The sequence below is a fragment of the Chiloscyllium plagiosum genome, unplaced genomic scaffold, assembly GCF_037043375.1.
Source record: "Chiloscyllium plagiosum isolate Xiang-an unplaced genomic scaffold, Cpla_swu_hap1 HiC_scaffold_6, whole genome shotgun sequence".
Taxonomy (NCBI): Eukaryota; Metazoa; Chordata; class Chondrichthyes; order Orectolobiformes; family Hemiscylliidae; genus Chiloscyllium; species Chiloscyllium plagiosum.
Genome location: NW_028270144.1, coordinates 99,762,356 through 99,784,792, shown reverse-complemented (window position 1 = coordinate 99,784,792; position 22,437 = coordinate 99,762,356). Strand labels below are relative to the sequence as shown.

General features: G+C 40.9%; 1 protein-coding gene across 1 annotated transcript; it reads right to left on the bottom strand.

Annotated features, from left to right (window-relative positions):
- Positions 1 to 13,047: 13,047 nt before the first annotated feature.
- Positions 13,048 to 21,547, bottom strand: ccna1 (cyclin A1). Its single transcript, XM_087987803.1, has 8 exons — positions 21,392 to 21,547; positions 20,951 to 21,212; positions 20,581 to 20,708; positions 18,990 to 19,213; positions 18,612 to 18,816; positions 14,136 to 14,249; positions 13,486 to 13,619; positions 13,048 to 13,410 (listed from the first exon to the last, which is right to left on the bottom strand). Exons 1-8 carry the CDS (start codon positions 21,536 to 21,538, stop codon positions 13,332 to 13,334), a joined length of 1,293 nt encoding a protein of 430 aa, XP_087843929.1. The 5' UTR covers positions 21,539 to 21,547; the 3' UTR covers positions 13,048 to 13,331.
- Between the last annotated feature and the right edge of the window lie 890 nt (positions 21,548 to 22,437).

Here is a 22,437-nt window from a genome sequence, read left to right as displayed (position 1 = left end):
GTAAGAACAATGAAGAGAAGTATTAATTCCAAAGTTCAAAATAAAAAAAAGTTACCCCAAATTATTCTGTTTTGTGCAATTTTAAAAATTATTCTGACTCAGAAATAATGTGGAACATAGACAAAAATGAATTTATCAATCAATTGGCCTTATTATATTCCCTACAGTGTGGAAACAAGCCCTTCAGCCCAACAAGTTTGCACTGACCCTCTGAAGAGTAACCCACCCAGTCCCATTTCCCTCTGACTAATGCACCTAACACTATGGGCAATTTAGCATGGCCAATTCACCTGACCTGCACATCTTTGGACTGTGGGGGGGAAACCGGAGCACCCAGAGGAAACCCACGCAGACACAGGGAGAATGTGCAAACTCCACACAGACCGTTGCCCAAGGCTAGAATCGAACCTGGGACCCTGGTGCTGTGAGGCAGCAGTGCTAACCACTGTGCAGCCCGATGTTTATAATTGCTTAAAAAATTATACTTTTTGGAATATATTTTAATCTTAAAACATTGTCAGGTTAGAAACAAATCTAGCACAAATGTGTACTTCAAAATATTGCTTCTTTGTGTTTATGTTGATTTAAAGAGTGATTTTCTGGTTTAGTCAGGAAGAAAATATAATTCACTTCACGGTGGATTTGTCCCTTTTGTGGGATGAAATAAGTGGGGAATATTTTTCACATTGTGTCAAGCACAAACAAAATCAGTGCATGTGGCATTACTTTCCTGTATGAGTTAAACCACTGAATTGTGTATAATACAATGCTGTGTTGTAAACTGCAAGGAACATAGAAACAGTAGCAGGCCATTCAGTCCCCTGAACCTGTTCTAACATTCAATGAGTTGATTGGTGATCTTTGGCCTACCTTCATTTATGGGCCTTTGACCCATGTCCTTGAATTCCTTTATTTAACAAAAAAAATCTATCTCAGATTTAAAACTGATCCAGCATCCTGTATCGGTTTGGAAGAGACTTCCAAACATCTACAATCATTTGTGTGCAGGAATATTTCCTAATTCTCAGACTATGACCCCTAGTTCTAGAATCCCCAACCAATAGAAATAATTTATCTTTATCTACCCTGTATTTTCCTGTTAATATTTTAAAGACTTCAATCACATTTGTGGGCGGCACAGTGGCACAGTGGTTAGCACTGCTGCCTCACAGCGCCAGAGACCTGGGTTCAATTCCTGCCTCAGGTGACTGACTATGTAGAGTTTGCACGTTCTCCCCGTGTCTGCGTGGGTTTTCTCCAGGTGCTCCGGTTTCCTCCCACAGTCCAAAGATGTGCAGGTCAGGTGAAATAACCATGCTAAATTGCCCGTAGTGTTCGGTTAGGGGTATGGGTGGATTGCGCTTTGGCGGGTCGGTGTGGACTTGTTGGGCCGAAGGGCCTGTTTCCACACTGTAATCTAATCTAATCACATCACCCAATAATGCTTTAAATTCTGGAGAAAGCAGGCCAAATTTGTATAATCTCTTCTCATAACCCCTAAAGTCAAGGTAGCAAGGGTAGTGGAAGCTGATTCAATAATAATTTTGAATAAACAATGGACAGGGGAAAAAATGGCAGCTGTAGGGAACAGGCTGACAAATAGGACTAATTGGATGATTGTTTCAACGAGCCAGCCATGGCATGGTGAGCAGATTGGTCTCTCCTTGGACTGTATCATTCAATTATTTTATTAAAATGGCACTGTAATCTCCTTTTATACGATTTGAACTGGAACATTTGAGAATTTGCTACTATATATTCTTGCACACTTAACTACAATGAATTTTGTTAGAATTATAAACTGCCTCATATTGTAGTAACTTGCTGTAATTACACAAACAAAAAAACACAAAATACAAGCAATAGATTGCATGCATCTTATGTAGAAGTTGATTTCATTTGGAAACTGGCAAAACTATTCTTACAGTAATGCATGTTAATCAAATAACAACTCAGATAAAAGAAATAGTCATTTATGGTCAGTAGATTGTAAAATTATGGCAAGACTTCAGGAATTATGTTGGGTAATATTACTCTTATTAACACTGCAAAATCTGTGTAGAATCTCTCTATTTCCATTTATTTCTTCAGTTTTAATCTTATAATATTTCTTGACAAATCTTATTGTAATCTAATGTCCAATGACCTTAAATACTGGCCTTGCATTGATGCAGTTTATGATTTGACTTTTATTTTCTTGGGAATATATGACCTCATTATTCCTTCTGCCATGATACACCACCTCAGACTTAGGAATATTTACATGAATTTACCATTGACATGCTATTCTGTGAGTTTACATTTCACATTTTGTCACAACTTTATCAATATTTTAAATTGTACTTGTGACTCCTAAGTCTAAATAATTTATACAACTGACAAAAAGCAGTGGTCCCAAGATAGATCACTGTAGCATGTCGCTTCCTACTTTCTATCAATGTGAGTAACTATATTTAACATCAAATCTATATTTTCTGTTTTGTAGTCAACTTGCTGCCCATTTGCATTTATCGATTTTGTCCTCAGTCCACTGTGTGATGCCCTATCAAAGGCTTTAGGAAAATCCAAGTGTAATATATCTACTACATTACCTGTGTCTAGTCTTTGTTACTTCTTCGAAGTGTTTTTTATAGATATTTTTATTGAAAATTTAACATATTTTTACAAGTTTACAAAATTAAAAAACCCCAAGTATAAATATTGATATACAATTAAATCTTAAATAATAATCAAAACTTAACAAAAGAAAAATTCCGAGAGAAGAAAAAACAAAACTCAACTAACTACTAATCTAACCTACAACTAACCAGAGTGTATAATTAAGTCTCTTACATTATTCAAATAAGAGAAAAAAAACAATGGATAACACAGAAATTGGGTAGTGAGATACATGCTCGGAATGTATTAACATCAAATGTAACAAAACCCGTATTCGTGCGGGATTCCACTCCCAAGGGGCCCAAGACCAGCCAGGTTCGCCATCTCAGTTAAATAAAAGCCCTTGTTAGGATGGCCGAAATATCCGTATTTATATAATTCAAGAAGGGCTACCATATTTTATGGAATAAGGCGGTCTTTTGGTGCACCATATTTGTAAGGAAGTCAAGGGGAATACATTCTATAATTAATCTGTGCCAATTTGAAAGTCCAGGGGGGCCCTCAGCTACCCAGTTTACCAAAATATTTTCCTTGCACAGAAAGAGAGAATAGAAAATAATCTCTTCTAGTGCATATTCATGGAGGGTAAGTTCGAAAAGCCCAACAGGAGAGATACAGGGTCCACTCTAATTTCCGTTCCTAAGATTTCTGTCAGAGCACTTGCTACTTTAGTCCAATATCTATGGATCTTATGACAGGTCCATAAGCAATGTACAAGAGTGCCCACCTCTATTTTACATTTGGGACACATTGGAGATGCTCCTGTTTTAAATTTTGCCAATCGATCCGGTGCTATATGGGCCCCATGAAGTACCTTCAGCTGAATAGCCTGAGTTCTGTTGCAGATAATGATTCTTCTGGTGTTTTCCCAAGTATCATTCCACGTTTCTATATAGATTTCTAGTCCCAAATCCTGATCCCATGTTTTAAGCAGATTGTCCATATCTCCCGATACCTCACCATTTAATAAATGATAAATAGTACTGACGGAAGATACCCCCATTGGCCATAGCACTCTACCTTCTCTATCTGATTTATAAAGACTATCTAATAACGTAGTCTTCTTCTGTATGTAATCTCGAATTTGGAAGTATCGAAAGATGTCTCCATTAGGTAATCCAAATTTTTGATGCAGCTGTTCAAAAGACATCAAGACCCCTTCTTTAAACAGATCCCCTAAACATGAGATACCCCTGGACCTCCAGAGTTTGAAAGTGGCATCTGTAAACCCCGGTTGAAATCGGAGCATAGGGAAATGTTTTATGTGAGTTGCCCTCATTTTGCCGCATTATATTCCAAACTTTAATTGTGTTTACTATGATAGGGTTTTTACAGTGGTCCGTAATGATTTTCCTCTTGTCTGAAAATAAAAGGTTAATAAGTGGGCATTTTACTTGAGAAGCCTCGATGTCCAGCCAGACTGATTGCGGGTCAGGCAAGACCCAATCGGCTATGTAACTTAATAGGGAACTTAACTAATATTTCCTAAAATCTGGGAAATCCAATCCTCCCTTTGCCTATGGAAGCTGTAGCTTCTTCAGCTTAATGAGGGGCCGTCTATGATTCCAGATAAAGGAACCCAACCAGCCATATAATTTACGTAGTGCTAGCCTCGGCAGCATCGCCGGAATCATATTCATAGGTATAGAAGATGGGGCAGGACATTCATTTTAATTAATGCTATTCTACCTCGCCAGGAAATTGGAAGGTCTCCCCATCACTGAGGTCCTGCCTTATCCTTTCCAGTAAATGCACAAAGTTAGCCTTGTATAACTGACCAAATACTATGGTAATAAAAATGCTTAAATATTAGAAACCCTCCAGGGACCACCGAAAGGGAAAGTGGGATATACTAGCAAGGCCACCCATTGGCATAGCCTCCGATTTTGAGAAATTAATTTTGTAGCCTGAAAATACACTAAATGTATTAATAACTTGGATTAAGCGAGGCACAGACATCAGAGGATTACTGAGGAATAGAAGAACATCATCTGCATAAAGGGTAATTTTATGTTTACCTGTACGAATCCTCGGGGCCATTATATTAGGGTCAGCCCATATAGCTTCTGCTAGTGGTTCAATTATTACCGTAAATAGCAATGGCGAGAGAGGACATCCCTGACGGCAGCCCCTATCCACACTGAAGCTATCCGAGCCTAATCCATTGGTAATCACAACTGCCTTGGGATTACTATGTAATGTTGAGACCCATTTGGTAAACATCTTTCCAATGCCAAACCTTTCCAATGTATAAAACAAATTTGACCATTCAACCCTGTTGAATGCCTTTTCCACGTCTAATGAGACTACTACTCCTGGTATCTTTCCCTGATGGCAGGCTTGAATCACATTTAAAACCCTTCTGACATTATTGGATGATCTACGGCCCTTAATAAATCCCATCTGATCCTCCTTTATAATATGTGGCAATACCCTTTCTAGCCTCAATGTTAACATTTTAGAGAGGATTTAAAAATCTACATTTAGCAAGGATATTGGTCTGTATGACGCGCAATCTTCTGGGTCCTTTCCTTTTTTAAGGATAAGAGAGATATTCACCTCTTTCAGCGAAGGCGGGAGACAGCCCTGACTGTATGAATAGTTATACATGTCCATAAGTGGACCAGCCAATATTCCTGTAAATTCTTTATAGAATTCAGCTTGAAAGCCATCTGGGCCCGGTGCCTTACCGCTCTGAAGTTGCCTGATTGCGTCAAGTATTTCTTGGATTGTTAGGGGAACATTCAAGACCAATACCTGTTCCGGAGTTAGGTCCGGAAAGGTCAGGTTTTTAAAAAATGATTGCATTCTCCTAGTCCTGTCTTCACAATCCTGTAATTTATATAAATCAGAATAAAATTTTCTAAAGATTGCGTTAATCCTTTTATGATCATGAGTCAAAATACCCGTACTTTCCTTGATAGACGTGATAGTTTGAGGGGCCTTCTTTTTCTTTGCAAGAAATGCTAAGTATCTACCAGGTTTATCGCCAAATTCACATAACCTTTGTTTTGCAAATAATATTTCCCTCTTAGCCGTTTGGGTAAGCGTGGTGTTTAGAGCTGTCCTAAGGGCCGTAATCCTTTGCAATTTGATAATCGAAGGTCTGTCAGCATATGCTGTTTCAGCCGCTTTTAAGCAAGCTTCGAGCAGACACTGTCGTTCTCCCTTTAACTTTTTCTGGGTCGCTGACTATGAGATGATCAAACCTTGCGCATAAGCTTTAATGGTCTCCCACATCATTGATGGGTTGCTAGCCGTACTTGAATTAAATTCTAAAAAAGTTTTAAATTCTTGAGAGAAGAACTTTACAAATGTACTATCTTTCGTCAGGAAGGGGTCCATACGCCAATGCTGAGGGGATGTCTCATTGTTCCTCGCCTTGATTTCCATATATACAGCAGCGTGATCGGAAATTGCAATACTGCCTATTTTACAGGATGATATGGAATTTTAAAAAGTCGAGGGGGCAAAAAACATATTGATTCTGGTATGGCATTTATGTGGATTGGAGTAAAAAGAAAAATCTCTGCCCTGTGGATGAAGGCATCTCCATACATCTACTAATCCTAATTCTTTATTCAAATCCACCAATTGTCTAGATCTGGGAGATACTCCTGAAGTACTCTTGGGAATCCTATCTATTTCCGGATCCATAATACAATTAAAATCTCCCCCTATAATTGTATGACGAGCACCGAGAGCCATCAATTTTGAGAAGGCTTCCGTTATAAATTTAAAAGGATGTGCCGGGGGGCAGTACAAATTTAAAATCCCATATTCCTCTCCATTTATAAGGGCTTTAATCAGAATACATCTTCCAGATTTATCTTTTATCTGATTTAGGATTTTGAAAGGGAAATTCTTCCGAATAAGAATAACAATTCCCCTGCTTTTTGAGCTAAAAGAAGAAAAAAGGCCTGATCAAATCCACCATGTCGTAATTTCAAGTGTTCTTTATCCAATAAGTGTGTCTCCTGTATCAACCCTTTCTTTCTTGAGGTTTGATAATATTTTCTTCCTTTTGACTGGTGAATTACTCCCCTTGACATTCCAGGTGTACCACTTAACCGACTGATCAACCATAATCGTCTGGGTAAATCTGAGACCCCTTGGGAGGGGAAACCTATCCAGAACATCCCAAGCATAAAGCATATAAAATTCACAAAAATAAAGGTTCTCTTATACACTCACAACGGTATAATAAAAAACTATTTCTAAATTTAAAAAATATAAAACTTATTTAATTGGAGATTTTCCCCCTTGTTCTCGGGGGGTATCACTTCCTTTCCAAAAGTCCATCGTATCCTCTTCCAACCAGTGCCCCACCCTTGACCCAGGCGCTCCTCAATAGGATGAAGAAAATTCAAATATACTACAGAGCTAGAGTTAACAGTGAACACCTGGATATATTTGGCAATGTTAATACCATGTATAAACATATGTAACTATAAAATTACAGCCTCAACAAGTAATAATTAAATATAATAATACAAAATAACAAGGGAAAACAACCCTGCTCCTAGAGACAGAGATAAAATAGGATAAGGTAACCACCTCCCCCCACCAACATTAACTATATCCCCCGGCCTATGTATATATAGAATTATAAAAAAGGGGGAAGAAAATTGTTAAGATTAGATTACTTTACAGTGTGGAAACAGGCCCTTCAGCCCAACAAGTCCACACCGACCTGCCGAAGCGCAACCCACCCATACATTTGCCCCTTACCTAGCACTACGGGCAATTTAGCATGGCCAATTCGCCTAACCTGCACATTTTTGGACTGTGGGAGGAAACCGGAGCACCCGGAGGAAACCCACGCAGACACGGGGAGAATGTGCAAACTCCACACAGAGTCGCCTGAGGCAGGAACTGAACCCGGGTCTCTGGCGCTGTGAGGCAGCAGTGCTAACCACTGTGCCACCGTGCCACCCACGGTAGAGAAAAAAATAAATAAATCCCTTTCCTCACCCCCCAAGATAATATCAAACAGTAAGGTTAAAAAAATGGATTAATATGTAAAAAAAAGGGGATGTAAACCGGAGTGGGGGGAAAGCAAACCAACATCAATTAACTCTTACAATTTATCTAAGAGAGTCCAAAACTTCCTTGGCCTTTTCCGGCGATCTGAAGTTATACATGGACCCTTCATGGTTAAAGCATAGCGTCGCTGGGTAGCGCAAGGAGTATTGAATATTTAAGTCCCTTAAACATTTCTTCGTCTCATCAAACGCCTTCCTTTTTCGGACCAGAGCTGGGGAAACGCCCTGGAATAACATGATCTTGTATCCTTTATAGGTCATGTCTTGGGGATCTTTTCCAAGATTTCTGGAGGCTTCTAAGAGTATTTGCCTCTCCTTGCAGCTTTGCAGCTGGAACAGGACCGGGCGGGGGCACTGGTTCGAGCAGGGCCCGCATATGGCAACCCGGTAGGCCCTTTCCATCCTTACCTGGCCTGATCCAGCCTCCAGATTTAACAGCTGTGGAAGCCACTGTTCAAGGAACACTGTAAGCTGGCCTTCCTCTTCCCGTTCGGGAAGGCCCAGCAAACGAATATTTTTTCGACGACATCGATTCTCGATTGTGCTGTAGTTTCGGAGGTCGTGGCCTTTAGCTTTGCCCCTCCAACTCGGCGCTCAATTTCCTTGATGTCGCGGTCGTGCTTTTGCAGCGCAGCCGAGAGTGAGTCCCATCAGCTTCGGGATTCTTCAATGAAAGCGTCTATCTTCTCAACGAGTTTGGACATTATTTCCACAAGGCTCGCCACCGTAGGTAAGTCCCCCGGGGCAGCTGCGGACGCCTCCTCTGCAACAGGAAAGGGTGGGGGAGGGGTTCCTGCTTGCTAAGAGCTGCGGGCTCCCTTCCTTTTAGTCATTTTTACCGGAGATTAAATTGTTTAAATTCAATACTAAACAACTAATTACATTAAGTAAACTATTTTAAATGATTTGGTGAGTATGGTGGGGACGGGTGACCCACTTTGCCCAAGTCTTGGGAGGAGCACTGTAGACTCAGACTTGCTGGGTTGCCGCCATCTTGGATGCCTCCTTCGAAGTGTTTAACAAGGTCAGTCAGACCTGAGTTTTCTTTTTGTATTTCATATTTGTAAATTTTAATTGAACTGGATCAATAATATTTTAAAAGATAAAAACAAATGTCATATCCCAACATATCATGCAGTTATGTGCACAATGGTATGCATATTCTAACAAAAGACCTGAACATTTTGGAAACAAATGGCTGTGTAACTGCAGAAACTAATGAAGGTTTACATCTCAGACACCTATAGCCTCCATCAAATGGGGAATGCAGTGCTTCAAAAAGCTTCATTCCCTCTCCACTATTTGAAGAGAATTTTCAAGCTTCTTATGCCCCAGAACAATGCTGGGATTGCAGAGAGACAGAAAAGCTTCTCAAACCACACCATGTTAGGGTGAAAATGTTCAGGAAACTACAGACCAGCCAGTCAGCCTAGCTTCAGTAGTGGGGAAACTATGGGAAATAATTCCAAAGGTCAGAATTAGTCTGCATTTGGCGATGCAGAGATTCATCATGAACAGCCAGAACGGTTTTGTTACAGGAGATCATGTCTGGAAGGTTTGAGCTATAAGAAGGGGTTGGATAGATTGGGACTATTTTCCTTGGAGCAGTGGAGGCTATGGTATAATCTTGTAGAGATTTATAAAATCATAAGGTGAATAGCCAAGGTCTGTTCCCCAGGGTAGGGGTGTCTAAAACTAGAGGTTTAAGGTAAGAGGGAAAAAAATTTAAAAAGGAACCTAAGGGACAACCTTTTCATACAAATATGGAACGAGCTGCTAGAGGAATTTGTAGAGGTGGGTACAATTAAAACATCTAAAATACATTTGGAGAAATATGTGGATAGAAAAGGTTTAGAGGGATATAGGCCAAACACAGGCAAATCTGGTCAACCAGGTTTCCTAAACTGGACTACAGTTGGATTGAAGGGCCTCTTTCTGTGCTGTATGATTCTGTGACTCTTTTAGTTCAGTTTAGAAAACATAGGTAGAAGCAAAAAAACTTGACTGTTGCACGGTGTCATGTGACGCAGAGACAGAGTAGCTACAAATTTTGTTTGAGGAAGAGAACCATCCAAAAGTTGTGTATGTGCCAAGTTTCTTCCTGAGAGAGAGAAGTAAATCATTCAGAAAAGAAAGGCCTGTAATTTTGACAGTACAGTTAGGCAATCTCCAAAGCAGTCAGGGTATAAGAATGAGTTATTTAGAGGTTAATAAGCAAAAAGCTCCAGGAACAGAAAACTTTGAGATGTCAGTTAATAAAACATCTTATTAAAAAGGCTGTTGAATGCATGAATTTTAGGAACACATGATAACGAGTAAGTGAGCCATTGTGAGCAGTTTGTTTAAAAGACTCAAAGAGACATAAATTTAAAAAAAATAGCATTGAGTGAATATAGATATTTTGTGGAAAGAAACTAAGCAAAGCTTTTCCTACTGAACAGGAACTTTAAAATGGAAATAGGGCAAACTTTCACTAAAGTTGCTATTTTGGATTTAAATCTTTATTTCTGATTCGCAATGAGACAGTTTCAACTAGTTCTTGTACGCTGTTGATTTTTTTTTTCCTTTACTGTCCAATAAACTCATATTTTTGTTAAAGATCATTAGCAAACTCTTGTCAATCTGTTCAGTGACTGACCAGCAGCCGCCCCTCAGAATTGAGCATGGTGTTACTACGCATCAAGGAGTGCTGGTTGGAGTCATACTGGGCACATTGGAAAATGATGTAATAGTTGGTGGTTAGTCACTGCAGCTCCAGAAATCACTGCAAGAGATCTTCAGGGAAGTTTTTTAAAAATTTCTAATTCTCATAAAATGTGTGTGCCATTGGCTAGGCCAACACTTGTGATCCCTAATTGTCCTTTAGAGGGTATTGATATGTTGCCCTTTTGGACTGCCCCAATCCGTCTCCAGTGCAGTTGAGGGGGGGATTTAGGATTTTGACCTGGCACTACTGAGAGAATGGCAATGTATTTCCATATCAAGATGGTGAGTGGCTTGGAAGGGAAACTTGCAGATGGTGGTAAGCCTTCCTGACAAAAATGTAACATCTTCCCCAACTCATGGGAACATTTAGCTTAGACTACACATTTACAAGAGGCATCCATGAAATACCAGTCATTTTTTTTTCCCATCTCCAAGTTCAAACAGAATGTGCGTTTGTAAGAATGCAAACATATAACCCATTCAGGATATTGTAATGGTGAATTTAATTATAGTAACACTATCAAAAAGTGGAAATATTTTCCAATATTACATGGATTTTAATTTTGCTGGACTCTAACACCACACTTTGACTATCCTTTCAAGTAAAACAGCATTTAACCACGTAACACTCTTGGAATTCAGCTCTTTGGGCCAAAGGCACAGTGAAGTCTAGAGCTCAAACTAAACTAGTCCCACATGCCTGCACTTAGCCCATATTCTCTCAACCTTTCCTGGGTAGAGGTTTGCTTGCTGAGCTGGAAGGTTCATTTTCAGCTGTTTTGTCACTATACTAGGTAACATCTTCAGTGAGCCTCCAGGCAAAGAAAGCAGGAAACATGAGCAGTGCTATATTTATGTTCAGGTTTCCTTGGGTTAATGTCATTTCCTGTTCTTTTTCCTCAGGAGTGGTAAATGGTCAAAACCTTTTCTATTCACGCTTATGAAAACATCTTTGTAACCATACCTGCATCCATCAATTTGTCAGGAAGTTCATGCCATACAAGAACCACTAATCCCCATCCCTAAAAATCTCTCCTCCCCTTTTAAAAGAAAGGGCACTTAGTCCCAAAATCCTCCACTGGAGGGAAAATAAGCCTACCATTCATCATATCTGTACTGGTCATGATTTTATAAGCCTTGACAAAGAGGGTTACCTCAACTACCTATGTTTTAGTGGTGTGGGGAAGAAGAAGTGAAGAAACCCCCACCTATCCTTAAGCTTCTTACTGTGATTCTTCAAATATCTTCAGCTATTTTTGGTTTTATATTCTAGATTTTCCTCATTACTTCTAAATAGTGGAAGTACAGTCATTTGAGGAATAACTATCTATAGTAGTGTTTTCTCTATTTCTGCAGTCCTATAGCTTTGATAGCATCCAATACTTTATTCTATGGCTTAAACAAACAGTCACATTTTGCAATGGTCAGGGAAGCATAATGGTTTTCAATGTGTTGATCTTAGCACTATCACTAAGATGTTGGAAAGTATGCTAAATGCAATTGTAGAACCTTGAAGCCCAGTGTAGTTAAAAAAAGTTGGATGATACTGCTCTAAAAAGGTATTATTCGGTTTTCATTATTGCCAAAAAACACTGAAAAATTGATAGTTTGGAAAGTTGTCAAGTAGAACAAGATTGAATAAGACAAGTATTCACTTGTCAAGGATGGTCAAACTTCACAGTAGGGGTATCTAGAGAGTTATCACTCAATTAGTGTCAATAATTCATGAAACTGAAAAAGGCAGGTGGAGGAAAGCCTGGAGCAGGCTACACCACCATGATGAGTGGACTTTAAAAACACTGGGTTTTACTGACCTGGGTGTTTGTACTGAAGTTAGTTATAAGTGACTGGAGTAACTTCTGTTCCAAAGCAGAACTAAGAGGATTGTGGGGAAGTCCTAGGGAGTGGTGGTGGCAGCAGCTGCTAAGCAGTGGATAAGAGGTTGTGTTCTCCAAACCAGAGCACTTTAGTCAGGGTCCTCTTTTGGATGAGACAATTAATGGCTGTTAAAGTTTAGACCATTTCACATAAGGCAGTTATTATTGGTGTCCAATTTCTATGACCCCCTCACTCAATAATTACCAAGTCAGAAAACTGTTGTAACCCCCCAAAGTAATTTGAATAGCAAAAATGAAAACATGACAGTAACATTTTCTTGGTTGTAGAGTTCTTTGCAGGTAGCCTGCAGTTGTGAAAGATGCAGTAGGATGGCATGACTATTTTGCTGTCTTTCAGAGAAAGATTTCTTGAATGGCACAAAATTAAACAAGTTGGAAGTCTAGTACCTGAAAAGCATCCTAATAATTTGTGACCAAGACCACTAAAAAAAAAAATTGGTCAAATCACAACAAATGGCTGAAAATAAAAGTTTTGGCTGATATGGTGGGAGATTACATGGTTGTGCAAGTCTTGAACACACTGAACCTCCAGTCACTCAAGCTTTTCAAATCTTGAAACCATTTTATCTACAAGCCTTGACCCACCACTGGTTCAGGGTACATCCAACAGGTCAACATTTTGGGAGAAGAAACTGATGCAGTGCCCAGCTATTTTTTTTTTAAAAACACTTTTATTGGTTGTCCAAATGCAAAGTACAACATTCACTCCTCAAACCCACCTCCATTGTAGTCAGTGAGAAATGCAAATAGCATTTAAAATGGTTAATGAAGCAGTACATGGCATTTGAGCCATCACTATCCACTGGAGTTTATAAAACTATTTGGAATTCCTTATAAATAAAGATTAAAACTTAATACTGTAGCTTAAAAATTGCACCTTAAAACCATATCAAATAAGGTCACAGTCCAATAGCAGTCAGCTATGAGTTAAATTAGCAGCAGTCCTTCAAGTGTTTATGACCAATTCAGTCCTTGTTGGCATTTATAATGTTAGTGCTTTACTTTTCTGACGAGCATTCAATTTTCATCCTTGAATGGCACTTGAAATCAGTGCATGCAGAGGCAAGGTTGCTGGAGGCTCAATGAGGGAAATTCTCAGATACCTAGGAGAAGCATTTTCATTTTAATGAATGCAGTTTTCCAAGAAAGCTTATGTTGACTCTAAAAACCCAACTTACTTGGAGCTCCTGTATTTTTCTTTAATGGCTTGTTGTGGCTGGAATTTGGCTTGGAGAAAGGTCTTATGCATATCATGCAGACAAGGTACAATATCAACCAATGAGTATCCAGTAAATGTAGCAAGTGCTGGAGGCTGTCAAAATAGATAGTAACTATCTTACAAATTATAGTTTACAAAGTATAAATAAAGTCAATTCTAGATTCAACAATTTAATTGTTTAGCTCAACTAAAAAGTCATACATTTAGGCAGAAAAAAGTGACATTCAATTGCTGGAAGATCAGTGCAGTGAGGGGTCTTTCAGGTATTATCCTTATTAGAACTGAAGAGAAAACACTTTGGAAGATTTAGTACTAACTTCAGGTGCAAGAGTCACCATACACAAGAATCCTTCATGGGATTAGGGCCTGTTAGGTGTCCAAGAGGTATATGGTAGTAGAGTAGTATGCTTGTCATACAAGTGGGCTGGGGATTAGACAGTTAATTATGACTTTTTTTAATGTATGTGGTCTTCCTTCTGCTTTAAAAGGTGATGGGAAGTTGATACTTCTGCAGAGTAAACAAACTGCATTATTATTTAAATTAACCTTCAATTCACCCATTATACATTTCCATTTTAAAGTGGGATTTAGTGGCACAAAAATACTTACCCAAAATGTATTGTTGATTGTGTAGTTTGCCAAACAATATGCAGCTGCTGCCATTAGAGAGGGTGCATACCTCAAACATACATCAGCTTCTAATAGACTCAGTTCAGCTATGTACTGATAGAGAAAAAAAAATTAGCCAGTTAGCATGACAGTTCTGTAACTGGGCTCCAGATGACTGCTGGTAGCCAGCTTTACCTGCAACATACTTGTGCCATCTTAACCTTTAGCCTCTTGCATTCAATACCAAATTAGTGTTCACTTTGAATTCAAGGTGTACAAAGTAAGAGTAGGTCACTGAGCAACTTATATCACCACAATGGCATCCAATTAAGTTGGACAGAACTGTCCAAATCCAGCTACTCTGGTTAGGCTTGCACAAGTATCAATATCCAATCAGAGGCCCACTTGCCTTTTCAGCCTTTTACATAAATAGCTGATGTTTCCTTCAAGCTTTTCCAATATTTCCACAAAAGACATGGATATTTACCTTTATAATGTTTTATTCTGTATCACACATTAGCCACCACAAAGCTCTAGTTAAGCATTTTTGGAGTTGTGCAATTGCCATAACTTGGAGTAATACAACATTTTCTTGTTTCAGAATCACAATGTTAACTATAGATAAAGTTGCAGTAAAGCCATGCAGAGTTTAATTTGCCCTTTACAGTCACTCAATTACCAATGCCATGAATGGCAATGTTGAATCCAAATTCTTTAGTGATCTTAAATGCAGGTGCACTGTCCATTTCAGATTGTCAGAGGACAATGGGCTGTTAAAAATTAAGACAAGACACAAACCATCCACTAGTGGAGGATCAAATTTTGGACCTGCAGATTTCCTAGTTTCTTTTAATTGATTACATGACCAGGATGATGATCTGTCAGGTCCAAATCACTTCTCTCCCAGGCAGACAAAGCGACAAGGAGTTTTACATAGTCTACACCATACCTCCAGTATTCACAAGTATAGAAGAGCCTCAAGTCTAATGTGGACTTAGAAATGGTTTAGCATTGGAACATCACAAGCTTTTATACTGACCTAGTTACATTTGCAGAACTAGTTCAGTTCTTAATTATGTAACTGCATCATGCCAGTGTCATGAGACAGGACGATGGGGAGATGAAATAAAGTTTAACAAAAGGTTTCTACACATGCATGTAGAATATTCTAACACCTCTCCAATAGCTCAATTACAAACATGGACATTCAATAAACAGAAATATTCAAAGTGGTGATTAGAAGTCATTCCCAAATGTAATTTGCATCTCAAAGCCAGCATACCTGTCTGCCAAGCAAAGAAGCTATGCTATTATTAGGGCCATGTCCAAAAATATCTTGGTTGGGATCAGCAAGACAAATACCCCTTGGTTCATTCAAATAGCTCTGGGAAAAAAAATCACAAGATCGGACATTAAAGGGATCTCATGCAAATTTCAGCTTCAATGCAGCAGTCCATTTGCCTAGATTTTGTCTTACTTTGAGCCTATTGGTATTGGGCTATTATTGGTAACAAGCATGGGGGCCAAGATTGGTTATTGATGGATACAGAATATAGCACAGAACACACTCTTCAGCTCTTTGCACCAATCTGTGAACTAATCTAAGTCCACCCCCCACACTATCACCATCCAAATGCTTATCCAAGGAATGCTTAAATGCCCCTAGTGTGGCTGAATTAACTACATGGCAGGTAGGGCATTCCACACCCTTACCACCAAGTAAAGAACCAGTCTTTGACATCTGTCTTAAATCTATCACCCCTCAATTAGAGGTTACACCCCTTGTAAAAGCCAATGTCATCATCCGAAGGGGGAAAGAAAAGACTCACTGTCCATCCTATCTAATCCTCTAATCATCTTGTCTCTTAAATCCCCTCAGCCTTCTCCAAACGAGAACAGACCCAAGTCCCTCAGCCTTTCCTTAAAAGGCCTTCCCTCCAGACTAGGTAACATCATGGTAAATCTACTCAACCTTTTCCAATGCTTCCACATCCTTCCTATAATGTGCAACCAGAACTGTACACAATATTCCAAGTGAGGCTGCATTAGCCTTTTGTATAGTTGCAGCATGACATCACAGCTCCAGAACTCAAACCCTCTACCAATAAAACCCAATGCATCATATGCCTTACCAGCACGATCAACCCAGGTGACAACTTGCAGGGATTTATATACATGGACACCAAGATCCTTCTGCACATCCACACTACCAAGAATCTTTCATTGACTCAGTATTCTGCTTTCATGTTATTCTTCCCAAAGTGAATCACCTCGCATTTATCTGCATTGAATTCCATTTAGAACACCTCAGCCCAATTCAATATTCTTCCACATGGTCACCATTCTGACTTTAGTGTCATCTATAAGCTTACTAACCCAACCACCTGTGGGTGTGTCCAAGTCATTTATAAAAATGACAGACAGCAATGGTCCCAAAACAGATCCTTGTGGCACACTACTAGTAACTAGACTTCAGTGAATATCTTCCATCAACCACCACTCGTGGCTTTCTGCAAGAAGGCAATTTTCTAATCCAAACTGCTAAAATCACCCTTAATCCCATGCCTCTGCTTTTTCTCCAAAGGCCCATGTGGGAACCTTAAAAGCTTTACTGAAGTCCACATACACCATGTCAACTGCCCTACCCTCATCCACATGCTTGGCCACCTTCCCAAAAAGGAGGGTGAAGAGACATGACCCGCCCTTGACAAAACAGTGTTCACTATCTCCAATGAAATTGTTGCTTGCTAGCAATTATAAATCCTCTTATCCTTTCCCAAAAAAAAAAAACTTTCCTTACAAAAGGCACAAAGTTTATTTGTCTATATAGTTACCTGGGTCATCTCTGCCATTCTTGAACAAGGGCACAAGATTTGCAATCTTCTAGTACTAAACCTGTAGACAATGATGACTCCAATATAAAGGCTCTATCTTCTCTCTACCTTCCTAGAGAATCCTTGGATAAATCCCATCTGGTCCAGGGGACTTATCAATTCTCAAAATTAGATAACACCTCCTTAACCTCAATCCTTTCTAGCCTAATAGCTCATATCGGTCTTCCCTCAAGGCTGAATATTGTAGAGAGAAAAAAAGAGAAATACTTATTTAGCACCTCTGATCACCAAAGGGTTTACACACAACTTCCCACCTGTCTTTGGCCCTATTCCTCTTTTTATTCCTCACATATCTATAGAAAACTTTAGGATGATCCTTTATTTTACCTGCTAAAGATTGCTCACATCCCCTCCTTGCTCTTAACTCCAAATCTTTCCCAGATAGTCTAAATCTTAATGCCTCACCCGAGCCATCTCATCTCAATGTCATAAGCCTCCCTCTTCCACTTTAGATACAACTTCTTCAGTAAACCATGGTGCCCTTACCTTATCTCCTCCCTGCCTGACAGGGACATACCAAGGACACTTATTTAAACCAGCTCCACATGGATTGTCCCCATCCCCTGCATTTTGCTACCCAATTCTATGCCTCCTTAGTCTTGCCTACTCACATTATAATTGATGGGGAAGAGCAACAACACTTTCCCTGTGGCACATACTTTTTTAGTTTAGTAATGGAAAGGGATAGGTGACTGAATTATGGTCACTCCCCAAAATGCTCACCTACCACTATGTACCAGATCCAGTGTGGCCTCCTCATCAGCTCTTTGACATACTGTGTCAGGAAGACCATTTGGGGACAATGTTCAAAGGCCAGAGACATGATTTTATCTGTCAATGGCAGGGGGGTTACAATAGCTATAATGCTACAAGTAATTACTGCTGGCTTCCTACTCCTGTAGCAATGAGCCAGAGAAAACCATATAAAGACCCATCTCTGGAGCAGGTGGGACTTGAACCATAAGCTTTAGCCCAAAGGCAGGATATCATCACTGCACCAAGGAGACCTCAATTTGTGGATTTACATACAGATAACAGGACAGGTTGACAAAAGTGGTTAAGATGGTATATGGGATACTGGTCTATTAGTCAAATACATAAACAAAAAGAGTTTATAATGGAGCTATATGAAGTGTTTTCAGCCACAGCTTGGGTACTGCATGCAGTTCTGGTTGCCAAACCATGGATGGAGGCGAATGCACTAGAAGGTGCAGAGAAGATTTCACCAGTATGTGGCTTGAGCTGCAGCAATTCAACTACTTTGTGGGATGGCTAGCAGTCAGGAGGAGGAAATTCTCTAGAATGGTTGATAGCAACCTAAGAAGGACACGATACAGACAGAACAATTATGACATTTAAATCGTGTGAACACCATTGAACACAATGCTATGAGTCAAGAGCTGGAAAATGCACTTTGAATAGATGGATGTTAACACAAGGATGAACTGCCTCAGGAGGTGCGAAAACCTTGGCTCGGACTTTATTCGGATCAGCTACCTATTAACAATTTTCCAAATCTCAGTTCGAGTCGAACTCCATCCTGCAGGAGCCTGGGAGTTAAACCCAGGAATAAGATACATACCATTGCTAGGTTTCCCATTTGTCCATCGATCCCTTCCTCCTTCAAAAACTGCGTTAGGAACTGGTTAACCGTTGGAACGGTCATGTCAAAGCTCAACACCTTGAGCAAGAGATGTTCCATGCGCAGGAGCTGTTTTTTTGTGTAGGTGTCATCTGTTATGTAGACAAACTCATCTATTTCGGGGGGATAGATTTCTTCATATTTCCTAGGGAAAGTGTACAAGTTGATCGTTCATCAGTATATTTAAAAAATCTCTATTCCCGAAATCACTGTGCGATCCTAGAACCACGATTGTTTTATTTTTGCACAAGAAACAAAAAACCTTTATGATTAGAGTTCCACATGTAAAAGCCGAACAAAAACAAAACAAAGACTTACGATGCTACCAGCATAGCTGCTGTGCCCACCAGTTGCAGCTTTCCTCTCAGGACTGACATACATGACAGGAATCTGTCCAGGTAGTTTATAGCCAAGTACAACGTTTCAGTTTGCAAGTTGTACTCCTCGCCAACTTCAACCAGCCAGTCTACGAGAATGGAGCGCATACTGTGGGTTATGTCCGGCTGCTTCTTCATGTACCCAAATTTTGGTCTGCATTTCTCCTGAAAAACATTAGAGTTAGCACCCAGTTTGGAATGGGAAATTTGTACTGTAAAAGTGACAAGTCATGGTGGAAATAAAAATCATCCCGCAGAGAGAAAGCTGCGAGCCTCTATGCAGATTAGCATACGAAAAGAGGTCCAAGACCATACTTTGAAATCTAGACTGAAGAAATATTCAATCCTCCCAGAATATTTAATTGAGTCCACCTGCAGCTGAGTTGATGTAAATCACCCTCCCCCTACCACCGCAGGAATTGCAAAACTTGCGCCCACCCCCCCCCCCCCCAGGCCCAAAAGGAGCCTTCCACATCCATGTCATTTATTATATCCATTGCTCCCCATGCAGTCTCCTCTACATTGGGGAGACAGGACACCTTCTCAGTTTCAGAGAACATCTTGGGGACACCCACACATACCAACCCCACTGCCAAGTGGCCAAACATTTCAACATCCCCTCCCACTCTGCTGACGACAAGGAGGCCCTGGGCCGCCTCCATTGCTACTCTCTAACCCCCTGACATTGAGGAGAAAGACATCTTCTGCTTCAATCCCATGGCATCAGTGTGGGCTTCACCTCGTTCCCCTCCCCAGCTCAGCACCACCCTCATGACTGTCCATCTTCCTTCCCACCTATCCGCTCCACCCGATCACTTTTACCCCACCTCCATCAACTGCACTCTTTCCCAGCCCCACCCCCGAGGCTCCCAGCCGCATTCCTGTTGAAGGACTTTTGCCCGAAACGTCGATTTTCCTGCTCCTCGGATGCTGCTGACCTGCTGTGCTTTCCCAGCGCCACTCTAATCTTGATTGCAGTTTAACAAACGAGTTAAAAAAAAATTCACAAACTCATTAGAGAACCAGTAGAACATTTTCCCACTATCCCAGTCAGAGTTGTTGCATTCTCGGGAAGCGGCCAAAAGGTTTCCGGATTTTGCGGCAATGATGAGGTTAATCTTGTTTAAAGTAGTTTCTGCAGCAGGCGAGTTTTAAAACAGCCCAAGAATAGGGGTGGCACGGTGATTAGCACTGCTGCCTTATTCGATTCTAGCCTTGGGCAACGGTCTGTGGAGTTTGCACATTCTCGCAGTGTCTGCGTGGGTTTCCTCCCACAGTCCAAAGATGTGCAGGTTACGCGCATTGGCTATGCTAAAAATTGCCTAGAGTGTTAGGCGCATTAGTTAGAGAGAAAGTGGGTCTCTGGACTGGTTGGGCCGAAGGGCCTGTTTCCACACTGTAGGGAATCTAATAGGACGAGCCACCCAAGAGAGCAAGTGTTGTGACCAAACCCAGCGGCAGCTAAAGGGTCGGCAGTGAGTGGGGGGTTATATTTCCTTAAACCAGAGAGGTCGTGCCGCTATGTGACTCACTTCTGCTTCTCGGAGGTACCGATAAATGTCTTCTGCATATCCTTCCACAGCGAGGTAATCTACGTGTACATGCGAATCTTCATGGGAACGCTGCGAGCGCATGGATGAATCTACTAACATTGGCGAAACTGTAGAGGTGACAAAACATCAACAGCCAATTGAATTGAGGGAATAGAATTGCTTTATACGTGTTCTAAGCAGAGGTAGAATTAAGACTATGTGCTCGAATGGTAAAGTTAAACCGAATCGTGGTAGTAGCGAAAAAAAATGGATGCAGTAACGTAAACATCTACGGTTAGAAGACAACACAATAAAAGATTCAGAGTTCGTATCAAGCGATACGAAATTCTAGCTCGCGTCTTGCTGTTACCTTCACTCAGATCTAAGAACAGACAATAGTCGTCCGCTGGTTTGGAGACGTTACCAACTTCTCCAAGTTTAGATTGGAGTTCAGAGGTTAGATTACATTCAGAGACTTCGACTTCGTCTTGGACTTCATCCTCCATATAAATATGGAAGTTCGGGTTGGACACAAAAGTAGCCGGACATTCAGAGAGAGTGCTGCAGCTCTTTGCCGAAGTGAACCCATTATCAGTCCCCACTGCAACGGTACCACAAACTTTCGCAGAAACCTAACAAAACACGTTAGAAGAGGGAAGAGAAATTCGAGGTCAGGCAATTTGCAAACTCACTGAAATAACTCGAGAGCTCGGGCGAGGCGAGATGGACTCTGAACGATATATTTAGATAGTACAGCCCCAACTATAGTTAAACATATAGGAATAACGGGTTTGGTGAATACAGAAATTACCTGAGAAAGCGAACGCCTCTGCTGGTCGTTCTCGTTTAGCACCCCTAAAACGGTCCTCTGCTTTTGGCTAACTGGGCCCATCTGCGGGACAAGATGTTGATTTTCTTGATTAGCATTGCGCTTGACAGCAGCATTGCTCCTGTACATGTTAGCTACAAACAAAGATTTGACACCACTAACAACAAAAAAACTGCACAAGTTTTCCCCAGTCGCCTGCTCAGCTCTGAGCAATTGCCTCTCAGATCACATTTATGAGTTGGGGCTTGCCTAAAGCCAGCCTATATAGTGGAATGGCTCTAATTGGTCTCCAGGCGCGGAGTAGCTCTCTCTGTTCTCATCATGTAGCAAATTACTTTCAATCAGCCCGCGTCTATTGAATCCCACCAATCACCTTCCGTTACCAGCGCACGTGAGCTTCGGCTCCCCGGTGCCATGGTAACGCAGCACGCTACCGTCTGCCACCTGACTTCCGCATGCGTACTGCGGCTGCGTGTTACCAGGGCGACAACGAAGTAGCATCTTTGGGAAAGAATCGAGCGCTCAATATTCTGATCCCCGCAGGGCGCGGCCCTGAAAACTGGGGGAGACTTTCCCCCGCGGGCTTTGGTTTTTTTTTCCTCCAAAATATAAGACCCGAGTCCTTTTCCTGTGATAGTTATCTGCTTACCCAAATCTTCACGGCGCCTCCACCGGAACTTTTGCAAATGGCTCCTTCCCGCTCCAAGCTTGGAGTGTGAGGTCGGATTCAATGTGCAAAAGGTGGCTGGCAACGTTTTCCACAGAATCATAGGGCGCAAAATGCGTGATGGACGGAGTGGTGAGGGTGGGCATTTAGATGTCCAAAGTAGCATAGTGCAACTTCAAGTGTGAGTCACATCGGATTATTTATTGGCGAGCGTTTTGGACATAGTGAGTGTTAGAAGTGTCGGCTGGTCTTGGTGCCAATCGACTTGGACCCAGGCCTCCAACACTTCACGCAATCTACTGTCGACATTACAGGTAACTGAACATGCATTCAGCAGCAGGAAGACCGATCCTCCCCCAAA

Coding starts and splice junctions, on each gene's coding strand:
- ccna1 (XM_087987803.1), bottom strand. CDS start 21,538: ATGTACAGGAGCAATGCTGCTGTCAAGCGCAATGCTAATCAAGAAAAT. Junction 19,214..20,580: donor GGTACCTCCGAGAAGCAGAA/GTGAGTCACATA, acceptor AATGTTTTTCAG/GAGAAATGCAGACCAAAATT. Junction 13,620..14,135: donor CAATCAACAATACATTTTGG/GTAAGTATTTTT, acceptor CTATTTTGACAG/CCTCCAGCACTTGCTACATT.